This window comes from Halichoerus grypus, chromosome 6, assembly GCF_964656455.1.
Source record: "Halichoerus grypus chromosome 6, mHalGry1.hap1.1, whole genome shotgun sequence".
Classification (NCBI taxonomy): Eukaryota; Metazoa; Chordata; class Mammalia; order Carnivora; family Phocidae; genus Halichoerus; species Halichoerus grypus.
Window position 1 is genome coordinate 91,012,791 of NC_135717.1, and position 22,053 is coordinate 91,034,843.

The 22,053-nt window shown below is 37.1% G+C and overlaps 1 protein-coding gene across 6 annotated transcripts in view; it reads right to left on the reverse strand.

The window, feature by feature from the left end:
• Window positions 1-21,972, reverse strand: part of LMO3 (LIM domain only 3) — a 56,672-nt gene extending 34,700 nt beyond the window's left edge. The window contains exons 1-3 of one of the 6 annotated variants that reach the window (XM_036080355.2): window positions 21,802-21,972; window positions 19,932-19,998; window positions 14,545-14,758 (exon numbers count right to left, since the gene is read on the reverse strand). In XM_036080355.2, coding sequence (XP_035936248.1) covers window positions 14,545-14,750 — 206 coding nt within the window. In that variant the 5' untranslated portion in view covers window positions 14,751-14,758; window positions 19,932-19,998; window positions 21,802-21,972. Of the gene's footprint in view, window positions 1-14,544; window positions 14,759-18,735; window positions 18,930-19,931; window positions 20,383-20,684; window positions 20,838-21,801 lie in introns of those variants that run through there. The other 5 variants (XM_036080354.2, XM_036080356.1, XM_036080359.2 and 2 more) reach the window with 5 other exon arrangements.
• Between the last annotated feature and the right edge of the window lie 81 nt (window positions 21,973-22,053).

Genomic DNA, 22,053 nt, shown 5'->3' on the forward strand with positions numbered 1-22,053 from the left:
CATGGTAATGGTAGAAATATCCAGCAAATGAGGGAAAGAACGGAAATGAGAGGATTACAATTAATGCTGGCTCGTGACAGGGTGGTGGTAGTGAATCTACCTTGCATCTGGTGATGAGTAACTATAGGGTTGAATCACAGGGCCTATTTAGAAGTAGATGGCCTCAAATATCTTAACTCTGGCCCAGTCAGGGTTCCAGAACATATCTTGCTTAATCTCAGGGAAATTATAATGGCCTTGAGGTTCGAGAAAAGGTAAAAGAGCTCTTTGCTTAGGAGAGGCTGCCTCCCACCTCCCAGAGCAGGGATTTCTCCACCGTAGCTCCTCCATTCCAGTTATTTAAACTATTTCACTTCAGTGATGTCAAAAATCATCCTCACATGAAATATATAGCTTCAAATGTCATAATAAAAATATGGTAAGATAATATAAAAGTCTGGAGAAGATATTAACACAGCATGCAGTTCTGAACAGTTGTTAGAAAATAAATTTGGATTTGAGCTTCCCAGAAGACAAAGAAAAGAGGGAAAATGTAAACAATATATGATTCACAAGGCCCAAGAAAAACACTATCTAATCAGTTCAGAGTCCCAGGAACTTTTCTTACTCTAAGATGGAGAGAAATTTCAGCACTGAGTCTGCAGGACATTGCGTGGCATAGTAAACAAAATCCACAAGAGCATCCCTAAGACACTGAAAATTTTTCAGGTGTTCATTAAAATGTTCTTCAACACAGAATAAAGGCAAAACCCTGATGTACAATCCTGTGAAGAATTTTCAGGTGTCAAGGTCAAGTGCATAGGTCTCTGGAAGGATCCAAAGGATACCTTTTAAAACTATCAGAAGAAATAGCTTAACATCCAGTTTTTTCAGATAATCTACCATAAATACTATTTTCTTCAGACAACTTAAAAAAAATGAGAATTGAAAAAAGATTTGAAGTTGTAGCCTCTAGTAAGAACAGAGAGTATGGAGATACCATGATATAAGAAAGCCTACATATGGAATTTTAGAAATATAACTAAAACACATGCATGGATGGAGAGCCACACTGCATGGTTGTGGCAAAGAGTGCCAAGGGTCACAATCTTCCTCGGCAAGCATTTCTGGGTTTTCTCCAACACAGCTGAGTCACAGACACCCGGGACAATGTGTTTGGACAAATTTCACAATAATCATTACCTTCCATACTCATAGAAAAAACAAATCTGTTGTAGAATATTTCAGATTCAGGCCAACTGAATTTTGGAGGACATCTGCAAAAATACTGTATTTCGTCTTCGGATATTCTTTCTTGGCAGGACCAAGTGCCTCCCAAGGCCCAATCCTAGGTGTCGCACGAAGACTATACCATCAGGGTACAGAATGCAAGATACACATCTGCGATTCTCCATAGCGGTGGACGATGTTTTTCTATTTCTCTGATACCCAAGTTAAGCTACTTGAAGCTCAGATTATTTATTGCATTACTTTTGTAACCTTTCTCCCAAAGGAACATGTAATCCGTACACAGTTGGCATCAAATATTACTGGATGGCAGATTTGTTTTTAAAATGGTAAAATTAGATAATACATCTCATCTAAATTCATGGATTTTTCTCCCCTAATAATTGGGCCATGTGATAGCTTAAAAAGCACATGCTCTATCATCATTCAGTAGCAGTTTATTCATTAGAACATTCTGCACTCTTCTGAAATTCAGCATATTTCATCACATCTCATATTTAGTTATTTTCCTTCTCAAAAGGCCCTGTTACAAATCCAATGCATTTAGCTACCAAACTATGCCCGTAAGGGTACTTGGACAATAGCTTACATTTTAAATTGTAGTAATTGTGGGTACTGCTGACCTGTCAATCTCAGATATATTTATAAACTGCACACACAAAAATGAAATGAACAAAGTGATTCAGATTAACCAGCTCTGACTACACATTTTAAGAAAATCACTGGGTGTGCCTAGGATCCAATGCTAACAATTTGTTACGCATCACAGTGTTACAGCTTTCTAAATGGTAAGTAACTGCTTAAAAATTCCGAAGCATTCTTAAAATGTTTCACTTAAACATTTCTGCAATAAAATCTTATTGAACTGTTGCTTTCATTAATTTTCTACAGACTAGAGAGCAAGGAATTCAAGTTCGTTTTTTTTTTTCTTTTAACTTTGCCTACTACCAGCAAATAAACTGTGCCTCTTTTTTAAATAAACCCCTGGCCTTGAGTTTTGGCCCCTTAATAGTAGCCTACATGGTTGACTACCCTTGGTGTTAAATTTTCTTAAATTGTATTTCTGTCAGTGTATCATTTTTTTAAGCAATGGACCCTATAATAGCAAGCACTGGTCTGTCAGGAGTGCATTTTAACAGCACGACACAAGTATTTTTCACTACAGGAGACAAACAATGATATGTATTACATGCAGTAAACACTGCCTTTGGTACATAGGGTTCTCTTAGCATTTATCTGTCTAAAATCTCACTGTGTCCTGCATAGGGGGCTTGCGGGGGGAGGGGAAGAAACCCTGCCTCATATTAATGTTGCCACTGACTAGAGTACAGCATTAGAAAGAGTCCATTGCCTTGCCACATTTCTCATGAAAGAAAACCTTGATTTAATATTAAAAGAATAGAGCAAGGCATATTAGCTCATGTTTACAGAGTCCTTTCCTTTCAACAACCACCATATCTTTCTTTTACAACTTTCCCCAAGTATCCATACTTCCCCCATTGTAGTCACAAGTATGAGTATCACTCCCAAACAACTTTCAATCAAGCTTAAAAAGCTTTTAAGAAATAACAGTGCTCTCCAAATTGGGCGTGCATAAATCCCAGGGATGCTTAAACAATTATCGGCATTTCTATTTCTATTAATTGTATATCTTATCCTTTAAAAGAGATTTTCTAATTGAAAAAATGTGCAACGGAGTATTTATGATTTGTAAATACACATTTAAATTAAAGGTGTATACTTAAACTTCTTTAGGAATAAGGGTACACAATCAAAATGTTTAGAGAGCGTTGTGAAAAAGAACCTCAGTAAGAAGATACTGGCATTCAGTTGTCCTTGCCACCTGAGGAAAAATCAAGACTATGCAGGAAACCTAAAGCAAGCTGAAATTTTATATATAATTCTTCCCTATGGGATAGTCAGTGTAATGCTTCACAAGGGCCATAGAATTTTCACATGCTAAAATGTGGAGAGCGTGGGCATGTTAGATATTTCAGAAACCTACCATCTCAGGGACAAAGAAAATCTCACGTTTGATAATTTCCCCAAAGATTCCAATTCATCTTCATTTATGTAAAATATACTATAATCTTAATTTAACAAATTCTAATAATCTCCACCGTGAAATATTTTTTCCCATATGGCTTCAGGTACACATGGTATTTTGGCATTTCTTCTTCCCACTTCTTTGTAAATAAAAAGTTGGTAAAAGATCTTATAACAGTGGTAGCTTTTCATATTCTTGATTACTAATCATTCTTAAACAATATATCTTAATCCATTTCTTTAATCTTCTCCTAATGTTTACTTTTCTGACTATTTTATCTTCAGAACTCAGTGCTATTCTTTCTGCATAAGAATAGAAACTCACATTGGAGGGTCCATCAGTATGTTCAAATCTTTCCTATGGTGTTCCCTTGACACTCCCTGACAATTCTATAAATGGGTCTATTGCTCCTATTTACAGATGAGTAAACTGAGGCTTGGAGAGGTTGAGTAACTCACCTAGTAATATACAGCTGGGATGTAGCAGAATAGGGCAGATTTCAAATCTGGACTCAGCACCATTATGCTACTTGACATATCTCTAAAATTGAAGGATTAAATCTAACCTCACCTAGTTTGGAAGATGCTGAGGGAATTAAGAAGAACTGGTGTGACTTTTATCCTTTTATAAAGTGATACAGAAAGTAAGAACCAGCAGATGAATGCATCATAATAGCAATAGATGACTAATTTACCATTGATGATAGTTGGTGGGGGAGGGGCAACACCCAATGTGGTAGGACAATAAGAAATACACAGTAAAATGACTTAAAATACACTGGCTGTGTTAGAATGAATGTAGGATAAGCTCGTGACTATAAAAAAAGTGAGTTGTGGTTAAAAATGAAAGGCTGTGTTTACTACCCAGCAGATAAATCCTCAAAGGAAAATCAGAAATATTTTTTTCAACTTAACATCTCCTTAAAATGTATAACTTTTTCTCAGGTCACTGCAGAAATCTACCATTGATCAAGAACACAAGTCATTTAACACCTTTAGCCAAATAAGCAAGTGGTCTCTATCGCAAAGATAATTGCTAGTTTAATAACTATTATTACCAACATTATTTAAATACCAAGCAAACTGTCAGGTCAAGATCAAGCAACTTTTCCTTAAAATCAAGCTCAAATTGATGTGCTCTGGTAGGTGAGAATCACAAAATGATTAGGAATACAGATCTTCAACTCAACCAGGACAAGATGGCAGGGACTACAAATGTCCCATCTACCAAAAAAATAGGAGGGCTGCTAGAAATTGTAACAAAAAGAAGCACTCAGGGTGTACAAGGTGACAGGAGAAATTAAGACTTGTAAAGCCATCTGGCCACCACCTTCTCCTTGCTTTCTGAAAAGTATGTTTTGGATTTCTTTGTGATGAAGTGTATATGGCCTGGCCACTGTTTTGAAAGCTCACCCATTCATGCTGTGCCTCTTTGTAAGATTTCAAAGCACATTAGCACAGCTTCTCAGCCAATACTCATGATGCATCCCAGCCCATTTTATAAACATAAATATAGGCTCAAGTACTTTGATTTGTATTTAAGTTTAAAATTTTTTTTTTCATTTTTCAAAGTAAAGACAATTTGTACAGACAAATCCCACTCTCACAAACAGAAATGCATATTCATCTTTTAGTTTTGAAGAATAATCCTTAGCACTTCTTGATGTGAAACTAAAATTAGTGAACTGGGGTTAGGTTAAGAATGGAAAATAGAGGAGTATAAAGAGAACACTTATGTAACAGTTGGCCCATCTCATCAAGAATACGATTAAATAAGTTAATAGGTCTTTGATGCATTTTCTCTCAATGCTGGATTTGGAAACATTTATAATAATTAATATGTTATTTTAAATATTTTATACTAGAAAATAATTTAATAAGGCTTGGCTTAACTTTTAAAATAATGAAAAGTAATCACCCATCAGAGAGCCTTTGAAAAATCCACATCTTTGCAATTTTTATTACTCAAGTATTCAAAAAATATAAATTACATTGTGATCAGGACAGAGCTTAACAACATCTTTGGCCCTGGTGTTACACTTATGCATGCTGTGTTAGCAGCCTGAGTTCATCAACATGGACACTCCTTTGTATTTCACCTTGAAATACTACCATGTATACATTGTCCTGATGAGTTCTGTAATCCCAAATGGAACTCAGTCTGGAACACCCTATCTGAATAAGCTTCACAGCAATTCTCAAACAGAAGTATTATCACTTCCTTATGGAACATTTAGAAAAATATAGGGCCATCCCGGTTGTAACAGCAACAGGGAATACCATGGGACCACCTAATGGTTGCTTCTAATCCTTGTCTCTTCTGCTTTTGTTCATTCCTACCCCATACAAACATCCTTGATGTTTCTCAAACACATCAGAAAAGCTCCCATTGCAAGGACTTTGTATGGGCTGCTCCCTGTGTCCAGAATGTCCTTCATCTACAACCCCATGGCTAGCTCCTTCGCCTTCTCAGTTCTTTACTCAAGTCACCACCTCAATAAGAACATTGTTGAATGAGAAAATGGGGACCAATGATGCTAAGCATTTTATAAGAGGTGTCAATTGTACTTCTGTTGATTGTACTGATATCTGTGATAAGAGAAAAAAAAACATGCAAATTGTATGAAAGTTACAGAGCTAACTCTGTCTTACCCTGCGTCCAAAATATAACCAGGAAGCTCAGAGCTCAGCTTCTGTAATAGGACTACTGGCTTACAAAAGGATTTTTACAGAGCCCAATTTTTAAATATTATTTATAACCTCTCTTCCTCAAAAACTCTTCTAATCTCTTCTGAGTATACCTCTTCTCATTCTCTATATTGCTTCCTTGGGACCTAACTAGGCTAAACCTCTTTACATATTTTACTTAGTTATTGAACAACAAATAGCGACGTCAGTTGTAGAAAATTTGAAAAATAATTTGCCCTTAAGTTCTTCCCAAATTTCTCCTACTGTCTACCTCATTCTTTACATAGTAAAATATTAATAACTTTGTTTATATATTATAGAAAATCAATTAGAAATATAATATTCCACATTCATTATTTATAGGAATGAGGTATTGGCACTCAAATATTTGTTAAGTAACTAAATGGTTTCATTTTTTAAATGTTAGAGGGATAGCAAAGTGTGTAATCACAAATATAAACTCCATTACTACCCACTCAGCAAGGACGTGCTGTGGAAAGAAGGGATCCTTTAGCTCAAAAACTTTCCAAATTTTTTTCTAATAAATAGCCACAGAGAACACTAGTTTATGAGTTTTAAGGAAATTGAATAACTTATAATTTCTTTGTATCTCCCAAAGCACAAATGCTCTCTCAGTGGAAATTCACATGCAATACTTACAGGCTTTAAAATTATGTTCACAGTATAGTTGAACTTCTCACCTGGAAAATACAAATAAACCTGCCCACTGAAGCTAATACTCATATTTAGTGTTAGAAGTATGACTGCTTTTTCCGTTCACCTCTCTTCCATTCACCCCCCCCATTCATCTAAGCAAAGAAACAGGTACTAATTGCTCATCTCACCCGGTCTAATATTTGGCTATTGGTCAGAATATATTTTTATCGAGTAGTTGATAAATACAAAATAAGCATCATGTTTCATGCCATGGGTATTCTGAAATGTAACAGCCCTGAACCAGCCATTTTGGGGGAAATGCGAGCCATCTATTAAGGGACATCACTTAAGAGATTTTGTAATGTAACAACAAGAGAACAAAATAATTTCAAAAATAGTATGCACCTCTGTTAGAATTTTATAATAAAAACATAGCATTGTTCTGAAAGTTTTAGAACAGGAGAATAAACTAGCAAGTCCAAAATGTTCTTTTTTCTTCTTGAAGTTGCCTGTTGGGATCCCACATTATAAATGAGATGGGAATTTATTTTTTCTCAGTGGTATTTAGATTACTATACAGGGTTCGCATTAGCACATTTTATGAAGTTTCCTTCCCCTTTACTAGTCCTTGTCATATTTGATATTTATGTTTACTAAAACTGATTTTCTGTTTTTATTAGTAGGATGGGTTTAATGTAGATGATGCTTTACTGCATTAGTAATAACAATTTTATTTAAATATGGCTTTGTTGTACTCCTTTGCAAATAATCTTTGAATTCCTAAGAGTCTTTTATTTTCCCTGTAGCCCAGTTGGAGAGTTTTTAATATTAAATTGAATCATAACAACACATGCTGGTTAGAGTGTAACTTAATACACGCAGCTTAATGTTAATTTTCCAACTTCAAATCAGAGATCTGACTATTCCAAGATGATTATTTATCTCAAGTGTGATTTTGTTTTAAACTAGTAAAGTCCACAGCTAGAGATTTTTGCATCATAAAAAACTGGCACTCTGAAGGAAAAAGAAAATTAGCAAAAGATTTAGAATCTTTACATAACTACAAAAAATATTATTGGGATGAAAAGATCTATCAGGAAGTGATGGTAATATAGGGAGAAGGCAAAAAGGTACAGGTGAATTCACAGGTGACTGATGTGGGTAGTTTGTGAATATAGCAAATACGTTTGATGAATATAATAAAAGGGTATGCTTAGGTGCTAATTCCCTTAGAGGAAAGTTATCAACTAATAATAAGGGACAAAAAGCCTCAATAAGCAAAAGAAATTGCTTTAAAGTAAGAAGATCTAAATGCCACACTTCTTGCTTCACAATGTAAGCTTCCACCTCAAAATAAATTTTTTATAAGTAGCTTGAAAAGGGAAATATATGGTTAATCATTAAAACAAACATGTTATGATGGGGGAAACAGAGACAGACCAGACAGTATCAAACTCCATCAGAGCTGAGAAAAACAGAATTAGGTGATAAAAATCACAAGGGAATATACTTGGGCATTCTATAGTATTCTAAAACTTGTCTTTCCTCTTAGGATGGTGAACACTCAATAAGAATAAGTCAGTGCTGTATTTACAATACTAAGAAATTAGCTGGCATCAAGTATCTAATTTTACAAGTTTTAAAGCCTGTCAAACGATGATGATCTGGTGAAAGTCAATTACGAAAAAAGTTAATGTTCATTCTAAGGTCATATAGATTCTACTATGTGTATGGGCAGCATGCATATACATACTTACACCTCTTTAATGCTTAACAAGGGGAAATTCAACGTATCTATAGGAGTAATCACTTGTATAAGCCAACAAAAAATTAAAATGAAAGAAAAATGTCTTTTTGAAGAAACATGGCTAATGCAAATGTCATTTAAAAAATATCTGGTAAATTGAATAAAAAGAATATTGCTGTTTTTATTTTTACTTTCCTTGTTTTCAAGACCTTCTCCTGCATTTACAACTCTTATATTGATTAAAGTGAGAGATGTTAGTTAATATATTTTGGAAGACAGGATGAGGTTGCAGTATATAATTTTGAGTAATAGAAGACACTCTCATAGGAATAGGAAAATGTTTTCAAACCAAATGCAAAAAATAAGATTTCAATGCCTCACAGGGTATTGAAGGAAAATATAATGGTTGCTTAAGGTTGGTGCAATTCTTCTTTTAGGTTAAATAATTTTTATGTGAGGCAAAAACCTGAACTACATAATACATTTCTACAATGCATATATTCATCAAAACCATTTACAAAATCACCACTTTCAGCATATTTTTAAAATGAGATTCCTTAATAAATTATGTTTATGCAGTCAAAACACAACATTGAAATTTATTATTAGTCACTTAATGGAAGTTAATGGTGAGTTTATAAATGAAGTGCTGGCTTACTTTGATATACTCTAAGAGCAACCAAAAATAGAGATTCTTTCCCAGAGTTCTATGTATTTATAAAGTGCCAAATAAGCAATTTTAGCAATTCTCAAATGTAGTTCTTGCAGATGCATTTCATCCTAAATATACTTGTAGAAACAGAATGGTTTTCTGCTAAGTCAGGTGTGTCTTACTTATCCATTGCATGTGTGAAAACTAACCTGATGGAAGTATTCCATGCTTTATAAAAAGATTAAAAAAACCAGTAAAGATATAGAAACAGTGTGAAGTATTTTCATATTTTCAATATTCTTGAGGGAGGTATTTTCGGTGAAAATATCTCGTCTATAAAACAAGCCAAAACAAAAATCACAAAACTAAAATAATTCATTATGTCAAATACTCATTCACTGAAAATGGATGCATTACAGAATAAGGACAGAGAGATATTGTAGATAAATTTATAAATGGGACATTTTACATGTAGATGGAATATTTTGAACTGAGATTGTAGCAGAGGAGTTGTGGCTTAAAAAGTCCACCAATTTTTCCTAAAATGAGGGGCACTCTCTCAAAGTATTGCACAAAACAAAATGATCGCTCCTGATTTGTACTGGTCCTTGAATAGTATATAGTCTAAAATGTTTGAAATAAAATTCAATGCTTTCCTATGATAAAACAAAAAGGTAGACTTAAAATTACAGCTTCTTATAAAGCTATAAATAAGGTCAGATCATTTACAAGGAATATAACAATATTTTTTAATAGACCGTGGACTTTAATACACTCATGTTAAAAGATTTCATAATACTAAGATTAGGTTACACATTTAAATATGATAAAAATTATGATTATAATGAAGTGTTAAGAAAACTCAAATAAAGCTTGTAGAAAAAAAAGTTCATTTGGGAGGAGTTTAATTCAATGTAAAAGCTTAAATTTTCAGAATTTACAACAATAAAAAGTGATTGTTCAGATAATAATAATGCAGTGATTGCTGGGGAAGTTATTTTCAACTGCCTAATATTAAAAAGAGAACAATGAAGGGAAAAAAAGAATAAACACTTTATTCAACACAAAAAAAGTACCTATGCAGTGAGTTGTCAGATAAAATAATATAAACAACACATTCGTGCTTACTTTTAAGGTTGTAATTATGTACTAATATAAATTTAACCTTATATAAAAATTTAGAGGCACCAGATTTGATTAGTGTGAAAGAGTTATAGCCAGATTAATACTCTATGTAGCATTTAATTTTAATTTTCAATTTGAAAGTTATTATATTACTATATTAAAGCATGTAAAATTTGTAGTCAGCATAATAGTTTCAAATCTTCTTTCTTAATTGACAACTATGGTGGCACACGAAGCATCATTCTCTCCCAGCAGTTTCATTTTAAACAAATCATTCTCAGATATAAAAATAGCAAATTACATTAAATTTTATATAAGGCATTTTCGGCTTCTCATATAGGAAGAGCTATATAAGCAGCTTCCATGCTATGTATCAGAGCAAACGGCTTTGAATACATTCTCTGCTGAGACTCCATTCAGAGATATAAGACCCAGCCTACAGTGACTTGATGCTTAAAATATACAAGAAGTTTTAGGCTTAACAAAAAAACAAGCAAAAATTGCCCAAGCTCTTGAGTGATAAATTCTGATATTCTTTACTGCCTCCAAGTTGAAGAGTAAAGTAGTTTGTTATTTCTCCTGGTTCTGACTTCTTAACACTTGCCACAAAATTTTAATTCTAAAACTCCGATTACACATTAACTACTTTTTTCATATTTTCCAGACTGAAACAAGGATGATAGATAGATTAGCAGTGCCTAGAGTCCCGTAAACATCATTACTAAAACTGCTGTATTTACACAATAAATATTAATTTACTTTGGGTATTCTATTAGTTGTAAGCTCTAGTTCAAGGTATAAAGATGCTTCCCTTGTCTAATTTGTCATCAGTTCCAACTTTAAAAATAAAAACGTTACAAATGTGTTGGATACATGTTAAAAAATGTATTTTAACATACACATTTCTAGGTCTTGGCATATAAATATTGATGGGCAGATTGGCTTCTTAGTTTAAGGCAGAAAGCATGTTAACAGGGGAACTTTTAAAAGTCAGTCCTTCTGTTCCTTTATCTAATGAATTTCCAAAGGCAGAGAATAATCCTACAAACTGGCAAATTCTCTCTCATCAGGTATGTGCATTGTATATACATAGAAAAATAAAGGATATTATGCCAGCCCTGTTATGGAAAATGAATTGTTAAGATCTGGAACTTAGTATATAAATGGTAAAATCATCTTTCTTTTTCTTAAGTATAGCTAATTGTGCCACAAAGAAGGAAAAATATCTGAGAGAAATCATATTTACTGTAATAATAGTTTCTATAACTCTAGGAAAATATCTTATGATTTAAATTCTTATATTCATTATTCAAAGAACTTGAAAAAACATGTCATCACTATCACTATTCAAAGTAATGCAAAATAAAATGTTAGAACTTCAAGACTCATTGTTCAGCATTAGAAGTGTTTTTTGTCTTCTTTTTTGGAAGGAGAAGTTAATTAGGAAGTTAATTACAATTGGCAAAAATATTTCACTCTTCTCTAGATACGAAAAAATTATCTGGCCCAAGATAATACCTACAATTAATACTTCACCAGTACAGATAGAGATAAAACTAGTTTTTTCTTTATCATTTTCCATATTCTTACTTACTGATGCCTACTAATTTAGACAGAGAAATACAAACCTGTAAGTTATTTATGGCTTGTTTGGTGTCTTAAAGAAATTACACACTATCCAATCACCAAAAACAAAACAAAACCACTTGTGAATCGGATTTAAATGGTTAAGCTGACTGTGCAAAATACAAAATACAAAAAGGAAATGTGAACTAAGGCAAACGAGAAAAATTATTTTCAAAGCTCTAGAAGACAGCCATGGCATAGTACTTGTTCACTGATCATATTACAGATTTTGTGTAATTAATAAACAATTAGATAGTAACAATTTTAGGTACACCTTTATTTTTCTTAATTTTGTCTATTACCTAAAGTTATGCCTCTCACACAGCCGGCATCCAATAAACATTTTTGAACGACTATACCATTTAAAGAAATTAATTTATAAATAAAGTTTGCCTAATTGTATTTGTCTATCTGACATGCAGAATTAGACTATTAAATTCCAGTAAGAGACATGCTGCTGAACATCGACACAATTTCACTGATACACACTTCTTTCATAAAACTACATACCACATCTGCAGCATAATCTATAACACATAACACAGTGTTTTACACACATTCCAATCCCCCATTTCACCTCTACAATTTTTAAGTATTGATGAATTACTCCCTGCCAAAGAAGTCACATTATATACAACAAACCTTCAGTTTAAATACAGGAACAAGCTTGCTGTTAACAACTTAGTTTGAAATGTTAACAATCCTTAGGCTGTTAACATAACAACTGGCCATTTAATGACCAATTTAAGAGGAAATTATACTCTGAGAAATGAATATATTGGCAATCAGGACCAGGGTTTTGATTTGAAAGGGTATGATTTTTTTTTTAACAAGTTAACGAACATTAGAAGTTCGAGCCTATTGGAAATTAACTAAGTTATGTTACCAAAAAAATCTATCTTAGAGAAAGATAAGCATTTCTGATACGGAAACTGCTTTGATAAATCGTTTTCAACAAAACACTTGAGACTATCAAATGGCAGTTTAACATCATATTTTTATTACCATAAAGAAGAATAACACAAAACAAGTCTAAGGTTTCTTTCTGTGTTTGCTACTATATTCACAACTGCAAAACAGTTTAACTCACGATACAGGTAGTTCATTGACCAAGTATAAATTTTTAAAATCCAGCTATATCAACATACTTTCTTTAAATCTTACTTAATTTTTATCTTTATTGCTTATTAGAACACCTTAATCTCGCCCAGACTATACAAGCTCCTTGTTTTGGAATCATTGTTACATAAATCCACTTGACACACTGCAGTTGTAAACAGATGTAAAAGTCAAAAAAAGAGTCAAAAAAGCCATGACTATTGGTTAGTGAAGATAAAGCAAAACTAGGAAGCATTGTTAAATCACTGAAAGCAAATGCAAACGCTTTATGTGGAAATGAGGCTCTAATTCACAATGAGCAGAGGAAAAAATTTTTTATTTCAAAGAAAAAGTTCAAAGACTGAAGTTCTAAGAGAATTCATGGAATAAGTTAATTCTGATTAGTTGTGCCACCACAATAAGGGAAATCCTGGCTATAGAGTCACTTCCCATTGTTGGCACCCTGCATGTATTTTGTGCCCTTGGAACACAGAGGACTAGAAACAAGTGGTCATAATTAGCCAGGAGGCTGTCAGATGAGGCAGTCCTAGGAGGGGGAAAGAGTAGAATCTGATAAACAGTCCTGGATTCACCCTTTTAAACTACTTCTAATCAAATGATAAATATTTTTAGATAAAGATTAAATCAGACCAAGAAATGACTGAATTATATACAGGGAAGCACCAGATTCCCTAGAAAACACTTCTCCAAATGACCAAGATGGTTAAGGAGCTAGGGCTGATTGATAAATTTTGTGTCATAAAGGAAAAAAATTCAAAATAAATCGCTTAATGTCAGGTTAGAAAAATGATTAATTGTATTAAATATGAAAACCCAAATGATGCCATATATCATTTCTCTAATTTGATAGGTCCTACTTTATTAATATATGTAATTTGCAGCTGAATCAAATCACAAAGTTCCCTGGAAAGCAAAATAATTTTTCTTAAATAGAAGTTCATGTGTTGAGTGCTAAATGCTGGGAAACAAGTTTAGTGGGCTTCACGGTTTTTTAAGCAAGAGCATATGAATTGTTATCAAACTGTTCAGATGTTTACAGTTTAGAGGGTGGCTCTCATCTCCCCCTAATGATGGAGATCTTTACTGTGCTCATTTCCTTAATGCTACTGGCAAGTCTGAGGCTGTTAATGCTCAGTGATGTCTTTGTGATGGCCACTTGGAATGCCACTGAGGGTGGGGGGATGTATTCACACTTGGGGAAAGTTTTCAAAACTGTATAATAACCATGCTAATAAATACCAGCTAATTTCAAACTGCCTTTCTTTGACAAATCAGAAACAGAAGATAGCTGAGTAACTCTTGGGGTCAAGCTCAGCCTACCTTGTCCGTGGGGTGTAATACAACACTTACATGCTGATTTCTACCAAATACATCCTTGCCATGAACTGGCAGTTTCCTTTGGGCAGTGGAATCACCTATTTCTAAATCTGAGCATCCAGGCTGGCCAAATGGGAACACTTTAGATATGAGGCTTTCTTGGCCATTCCTTAAGCAAGAATTTGCGTCCGAGGCACCTGGCGACATTTTGAAGGCTGACAGGTCAACATCTTTCAGGGAGAGAAGCTGGCCGTAAAGAAATGAAACCCCCAAAAAATACACTTACAAAAGTATTTTAAAAGGTATCCAGTCATCACTGGTGTGCAAGGATAATTCCTACCTCAGATAGTCTCTGCGACAAAGGATAAGATTAGCTTTAGTGTACAGGGTGGAGCCCACCTCTCCCAAACGACAGTCACAGCAGGCACACTTCAAGCAGTCTTCATGCCAGTATTTGTCCAGTGCCTTTAGAAGATACCGGTCCTTGATCTTTCGGTTGCAGCCAGCACAACCTTTCGGCTTGGTGTCTGGCTGGACTGAGAGCATTTGTATACCTAAAGGAAGACAAAAACAAGAAAGAGAGCTGGGACTACAAGAAGGACTCAGAAGAGGTCAAAAGACCTTACACAAGTTTCCTATTTAACGCTGCGTTTCTCGAGGAGCGTTAGACTTTCTTCTGTAAGGGCATACCACATCACGCTAAATTCTGGAAACAAAAGGCTCAATCAAACATTAGACAGTCCTTATTAAATCATCTCGAAAGTCACGCATACAAAGTGGTGAAAATAACACATTCTTGTTGTATATAGGGAGTTGGCATTGTATACACCAAGTTAAGCAACATTAAATAATTTTGTTTTCTCTAATAATTCTCTACATAGGGTGGTTCCTTTGGGAAGAAAATGTGAGTGAATGGCTAACAATCTTCAAGAAAGCTATTTAACAAACGAGTCCGTGCACAGCCTATAAGAGTCAAGAATGAGTTTTTCTCTATTGGTGAGAAATTCGCTTGCTATGTGCTTGATGGTGGAAGAGAGGACACCCTTCTGGGATTACACTAACCTGACTTAGCAGTGGGCATGTTTATAGTTAAACACACAGTACAGTCATCCAAAAAGCTCACCAATACGATATTGCTTGTTTGCATCCAAATACTTCCTTCTGTGCTCTTGATATTTCAAAATTATTCCTTATGTTAATATTTTTAAAATGAATCTATACTCACAAAAACTTCAGTCGGTGCCTCTATTAATGGCAGCTTACCTCACTGTATACTACATGCTTTGATAGAAAACTAAAGTACAGGATTAATTTATTACCATAAACATGCACTTATTTATTTTATAAGGGAAAGAAAAAACAACAGAAGGTAAAATCTAAATACATATAAATTAAATAAACATATGTACATAAATATATTACATGCATATATCCATAGTGCACTAGACATAGGGTGTTTATCTATTTTAGACATATATCTCCATCATGTATAAGGAGTCTAGCTGAGTTCTGTAGGTTTTACAACTGGACTGAAATTTTTTCAATGAAAGGCTATTCCCCTTTGAGTTTCTTCTTCTTTCCCAAGTGTCAAACACCCAGCTTAAAAAAAAAAAAAGCAAAAAAAAAAAGCTGGACCAACTAGTCAGAACTTCATATTTATCAAGTAACTCATTCTAAGCACTATAAAATACTGTAGACATCATCGATTCCTAACTCCCTCGTTTTACAAATTGTGATGCAGAGGCCTAAGAGCGTTTAAGGACTCGCTCAAAACTGAATGACAGTGAAGTACTAGATTTGGTGGTCTTCTTACAGTCCAGAGCTTCTACTCCTATAGGATGCTTCCTCTCCTACGCAGAAACTTTTAAACTATACAAAACACCAAATGTGGATGCACTTGAAACAGTTTCAAGAAAAGGAAAGCCAGGCTATGATCTTAGAGTATTTCCCTACTCCCAAGGAGCCAACCCTCCTTTAGTTTCCCTGATGCCTTCTGATGAAGGCTTCACGTCCATTACCTCCACAGTCTTTTTTTCTTTTTTCATCACACTGATAACAGACACCCAGGCACTGTACTCTCAGAGCTGAGTAACTTTTCTCGTTACAAAGAATACATGGATTGCACATAACATCGTTATGATGCTGAACTTCCATTAGAAAAGAACTTCTCTGGCAGAGTAATGGAAGAGGGTATGGCAGGGAAGAAAGCATGATATGCACAGCCGTGGTAGCTGGAGCTGCAGACTCGCGGCTGGAGTTGTACCGAAGAGCAGGTGCTATTCCTATAGCCTGCTTTCTGTTCCTTTTCTTTGAAGGAGCTGAGGGTCTAGTGTAGATTAATCATAACCCTTGATAGCTCTGCTAAATCTCACTCTCTAGAACTTCTAACAAATGAAGTTTCTTTGATCAGAACTAGTTACCGTCTTCTAGCAAGGTTCCACAAGGAATAAATCCTATTAATTACAGTACAGAACATATCCAAGTGCCTCTTAACCATATACCTGGGGGGAGGGGCAAATTTTGATTTACGAAATGGCATTCTGTATTTTGCTATTGAAGACATCAAGAGATATGAGTGGCTATTCTGATTAGCCAATTTATAAGGCTATTATTTTTTCACATCACAAAGCTGAAAGAAATTTTAAAATCCTTTTCAGTTGTAGCTCAGCTATATTTCCCTCAGTTCAGTTACTACCATCAAGCGTAGAAGGTCAGCTATCTTTATTCAAAACACTTTGCAACCAAGACAGGGAATACCAACATTTGGCACAAGTAACACTACCCTGCTTGTCTTCACAAAATGTTTTTGTTGTGTTGACATTTTAATTTAGCACTCAGAGGCCAATTAATATTTGAAACTCTTACTTTCTGTTTGGCCTTGGGCTTGAAGGAGTTTGATATTTTGCACTCCAAAAACCTGGTGCCTTCTTTTAGAGAACATCATCACATTTCTCTTGGAGAGGAAATCGTTTCAATAGGATGCAAGTTAACAGTTGTAGAAAAAGAACTATTTAGTAGTCACTACATTGCCATGTACCTAAAAGACACAAAGGATCAGCAGCCCCCCTCACCATCCAGAAGAGCACGACTGGGTAGAGTTATGTGTTCAGAGCTGAGAAACATTTCACAAGTTGCTCATAGCACATCAGGACTCATAACTAGTTTTAGATTGGCATGTAAATTGTTCTGAGGGAAATTCTTATTGCCTCTGAGACCCTGCCATTCTGAGTTATTTGACAGTTTAAGGGAAATCATAATTAAAAAAAAGACATAAATAATCGCCTGTGCAGTGTGGTGTGCAGAAATAAGTAGAACCATTTCATTTAAACTCTGGTGAGCTTTTAATTGCCTGGATTGCATTGTGAGGCGGCCTAACGGTTGATTGCCTCCATTATGTTCCCTTGTTCGGTGCCATTCATCCGCGCAGGCTCAGCTTCAGTAGTTCACACAACAAAGTAACCACAACTCCACAACACACAGGGGCTTAAAAAAAAATAATCATAATCAAAGATTTGCAGCACTTAGACACAGTCTTTTATATTTTTGGACTAACTACACATAGTGAATGGAAAACATTTTGTCCCTGTCGGAAGATTCACAGAGAACAATTTGGGAGAAGGAACAGGAAGAGGGAATACATAAAGGGGGTTGGCAGAGATGAGGTGCCTCAGGAAGATGCTAAAATGGGAATGCAGGTTCTGCAGCTGGGAGCAGTGACACAGATTAAAAGAATTTGGCCAACGTGGCCATTCGATTGCCAAGAGGTACCAAACAAAAGATTTTCTCTCCTCCTGCCCATCTTCATCCTCTCCCCAGCCCCCAGACCCGACTGGAGAACTGGTTTGGGCCTAAAAGCTTGTTTCTCTCTGTTCACTGGCCCAGAGCATCCCTACAGGCTGCAGCCCCCTAAGGGACAACAATGCAAATAGATGTCCCCAGATCTCAGGCGCTGGAGCTGCTTAACTCTGTTCTGCCCCTTCAACTCCCAACCCCCTCCCCATCCTTCCACCACCCCCTCCCCTTTTTGAGCAATGGAGCTGGGAACCAATTTGATTCCCTTTTTCTCCAATGCAGCTGCAAGGCTCAGAGATACTGACATTTTTCCACTCTTATCAGTTTAATTACAGTTACCATGGCAGCAAAGTGCTAGTGCTTGGCAAAGGCCAACAAGAGATTTGCAAGACTGAGTTCAATTTTGATGCAGCTCACATGCAAAAAAAATAATAATAATAATAATAAAAATAAGAAACATACATACACTCTAACAAAGAATGCCTCGCGGAGTTTATGCTCTAGCCTTTTGTGGTCCTGTCTTTGCAGCCACACAGGGATGATTTGCAAAGAATGTAGCAGTATTTGTTGCACCTAGCAAGATTAATGGGTTTAAGCAGCAGTCTTTCAAAGCAGTTACAACAATAATATTTCGGATCTTTTAAAAAGACACAAAAGCAGCAGAAGAGCAGGAAAGCTTTTGAGCAGCCAAGAGTGCCGAGCGCCGGCAAAGTGCATCTATGATAGATTGTAACCTTACCAAAACTTTTCTCCTTTTTCTGCATGAGTTGACTTAGGCGTGCCTGAGTTGCAGCAGCTTCGCATTGAGCACCAAGCCCAAGGTAGAAGTGGAAGGGGCTCTCCTGGATTTAGCTCAAGTGTGGACCTGGTGCGCAGCCTACACCGCCGAGGACCGACTATTGTGAAGCCACTTTGGGAGCGGGTCGGAGTGGCGGCAGGGGGTGGGGGAAGGGATGAGGGCGGCCAGACGAGACAGAGCGCACACACAGAGCCCCTCGCAGTGTGGCAGTGTGCAAAATGATGGCGAATGACAAAGCCACATGCTTCCCTAACTCTGCCCGTAATCCTAAAATCCCAGCGGCCCCTTTTAGCTTCGTGGTAACAAATGGATTTGATTAAACTGTCACATGCAGCGTTAGCATAGCATATCATGTTCAATATGAAAAAGATCATAAATCTGACTTGTATTTCATAACAGCAATCTGGGTAGCCCCCGTAAAAATGTGCTGCATCAGTTTGAATCTCAGCCTCATAGGACATAGGCACCTTGTTCCACGGAACCTCTCTTGTGGCCACTTCCCCACCCCCCCCCCACCCCCCCCCCCCCGGCAAATAGTCACTTTTCCATGTCGCAGGAACAACCTTTTCTTATTATGGAAAAGTGGGGAGAGGCAGAAGTGTGGACAAGAACCAAAAGATTGCAATTTCAACTCTTGGGGGAGGGGGGCTGTGGATTCCAGCAAGTACACAGAGTGGGTCCGGAACCCACCTAAGCGCTGACTTGCCTTCCAATGGGCCAGGCCAGAGCGAACCTCTCCTAATTCCCAACTCTCCCTGCCCCTCTCTCCCCGGGAGTCAGGGGTGTGGAAATGCGGCGGCTCATCCTGAACTTTGACTATTATCCACTCGAGTCGTACTTGAGACATTCCGCGCCGCAGCCGCTCTCCCTCCTTCCATCAACATCTTCCGCCTGCATCTATTTCATGTCTCATCATAAAAATAGTGAAGCCTCACATGATTTAAACAAAACCGTCTCCGCAGAGCTGCAGCCCGAGTGAAAGTTGCAGTGCGGAGCTGGGCTGCAGCTCCAGTTTATGCCTCATTAGGAGAGGCTGGGGAAGAAAAAAATACCCACATCCGCACACGCACGCGCGCACCCGCAGACACACACACCACAAATAAGCCGACGCGTGTGTACACAGTTGCTGCACTTACCTTCTCAATTAAGCGATACAGGGGGAGGCCGTTCAGAAAGCACAGTGGCTGCTTTGTAGGGCTTCTCCTTGGGAAAGGTCAAAAAGAAGCATTGTTTGAAAAAAAAAAAAAAGAGGGGGAGGGAAATCTCTATTTTTTAAGTTTAAAATAATGAGGTCCTCAAGGATCCGCCAAGTAATGGTGTTGACCGCATCTGAGCCACAGGTGTCCTCCTTTTAGGCAACTGCAGTCCGAGGCTGTCTCTCTCCGTCCTGGCTCAAGACAACTTACCCCAGCAGCACGCGAGGAGCCGAGCTGAAGGAAGCTCCGGCTCTCAGCTGCAAAATGCAATCCCTTCCCAGCCAGACATAATACAGCCAAAGAAAAGGTCACTCAGTTATTACTGAGCCGGCGGAGCCCAGGCAGCGCTTGTCAAGACCACAGAGAAGCAGCTCCCTTCCGATTTAAGACTATTTACCTCTCGCCCCCACCCCTCCCCTCTTCTCTCCTTTCCTTCTCTCCCTCCCTCTCTCGCTCGCTCGCTCGCTCGCTCTCGTGTGCCTGTTCTGCAGCTCAGTCAAGTACAGCCGCCCTCGGAAAGTGCAAAGCAGCCACGAGACAGATCGGGCTTTGTTGCTAATTTCCCAGGGTGAAAATTTACAAGCCTGCGAGTGCAGTCAGCACAGCCACACGCATATGCTACTCACAAACGCTGGGGACGACCCCCGCGCACAAAAAGTGACCTCTGCGGGAGTCGACTGGAGACGACCCTACCTCCTGGACCCGGCCAAAAGAAGTCCTGCGAAAGAGCTCCGGAGGCAAAGAGTCGGATTCCTAAAATAATCAGGCATTGGAATAGGTGGCCACATTTAAAGCAAACTGTCTTCCAAAGCCATTGCGGAAGCTACCAATTATGGAAATTAAAATAAAGCAAGAGAAGCAAACTGCTACTAGAACACACTGGAAAAATACACAACCCTCTCTTTAAGAAATATCTGGGGGGGGGCAGCAGTTGCCCCCTCTCTGACTTCCATTAATGAACTCGCTAAAGTCGCTGCTCAGCAGGGCACTTATGCCACACAAGCTCGGTCCAGAGCATGGCATACTCCCCTTCCTCCTTTCCTCCAGTGGTCCAAGAACCAAACTGTGAACTTGTTTCCCAGTAACCAATACTGAACCCCCTCCCATCCCCACCCATACACTTCTTGCAATTACTTGAAATCCTTACGATTTAAAGTTCACATGCTAGAATGAAAAAACACCCAAGAGCACAAGAAACATGTTTTCACAACTAACTTGATCAGAGCCATTGAGTTTCTTCACCATTTCTGCCCTGTCCTCATAGGCTTCTTTTAGAGGCCTTGACAGGGTTTTTTCTTTTCTTTAAGTGAAATTGGTTCTGTTCTCCCCAATCTCTGTTCCTCTTAACTTTATGTCTATAAAGGCTACTGGTAGGTTTTAAAAATATTTTAGTTTTTCCCTAAGTTTTCAAACTTCAAACTCATCCTCTCCTTTTGGTTAATTATCATAGCATCCCTACCAGATTTTATAAAGCCCTGTCAAAGGTCAAGTTTAAAAACAGTCCAAATTTGAGTGACACTGACTGAAATGTCTTAAGGGCCAAGAAAGATTCAACTGTTGAACTCCAAAAAACTTTTATTCTTCTCAGCACCATCAGTTTTAATGTAGTTCTAGTTTAAAAAAAAACAAAACAATCAAAGCATACCCTCCCCATGTATATTTAGGCCAAATTATGCACCACTTCATAAGGAAAATGACACAGCACTGATAACTTATTTTTTTATCCCTTCCCCTTTTTAAAAGCTCATCATCAAATAGTATGTAGTTTGTTTTCCTCTCCCTTCAAAAGGCAAGAAAACTCAGAACTAACCTGAAAAATAACGAAAGTCACAGACGGCGGATTAATAAGAACCCCTTCAGCTGATGTGTCTGTACATAGGCAGATTTCTTAAGTTTGGCTTTTCTGGACTGTCTAAGGAGGCACACATGCACCTCACCCATCCATCCGCACAGTTCCCGCTGTTCTACCCCACCTCTCTGCTTGAGCCACTCTGAAAACACCCCAGAGTGTGTGTGTGTGTGTGTGTGTGTGTCTTGTATGTGTGTGTGTGTGTGTGTATGT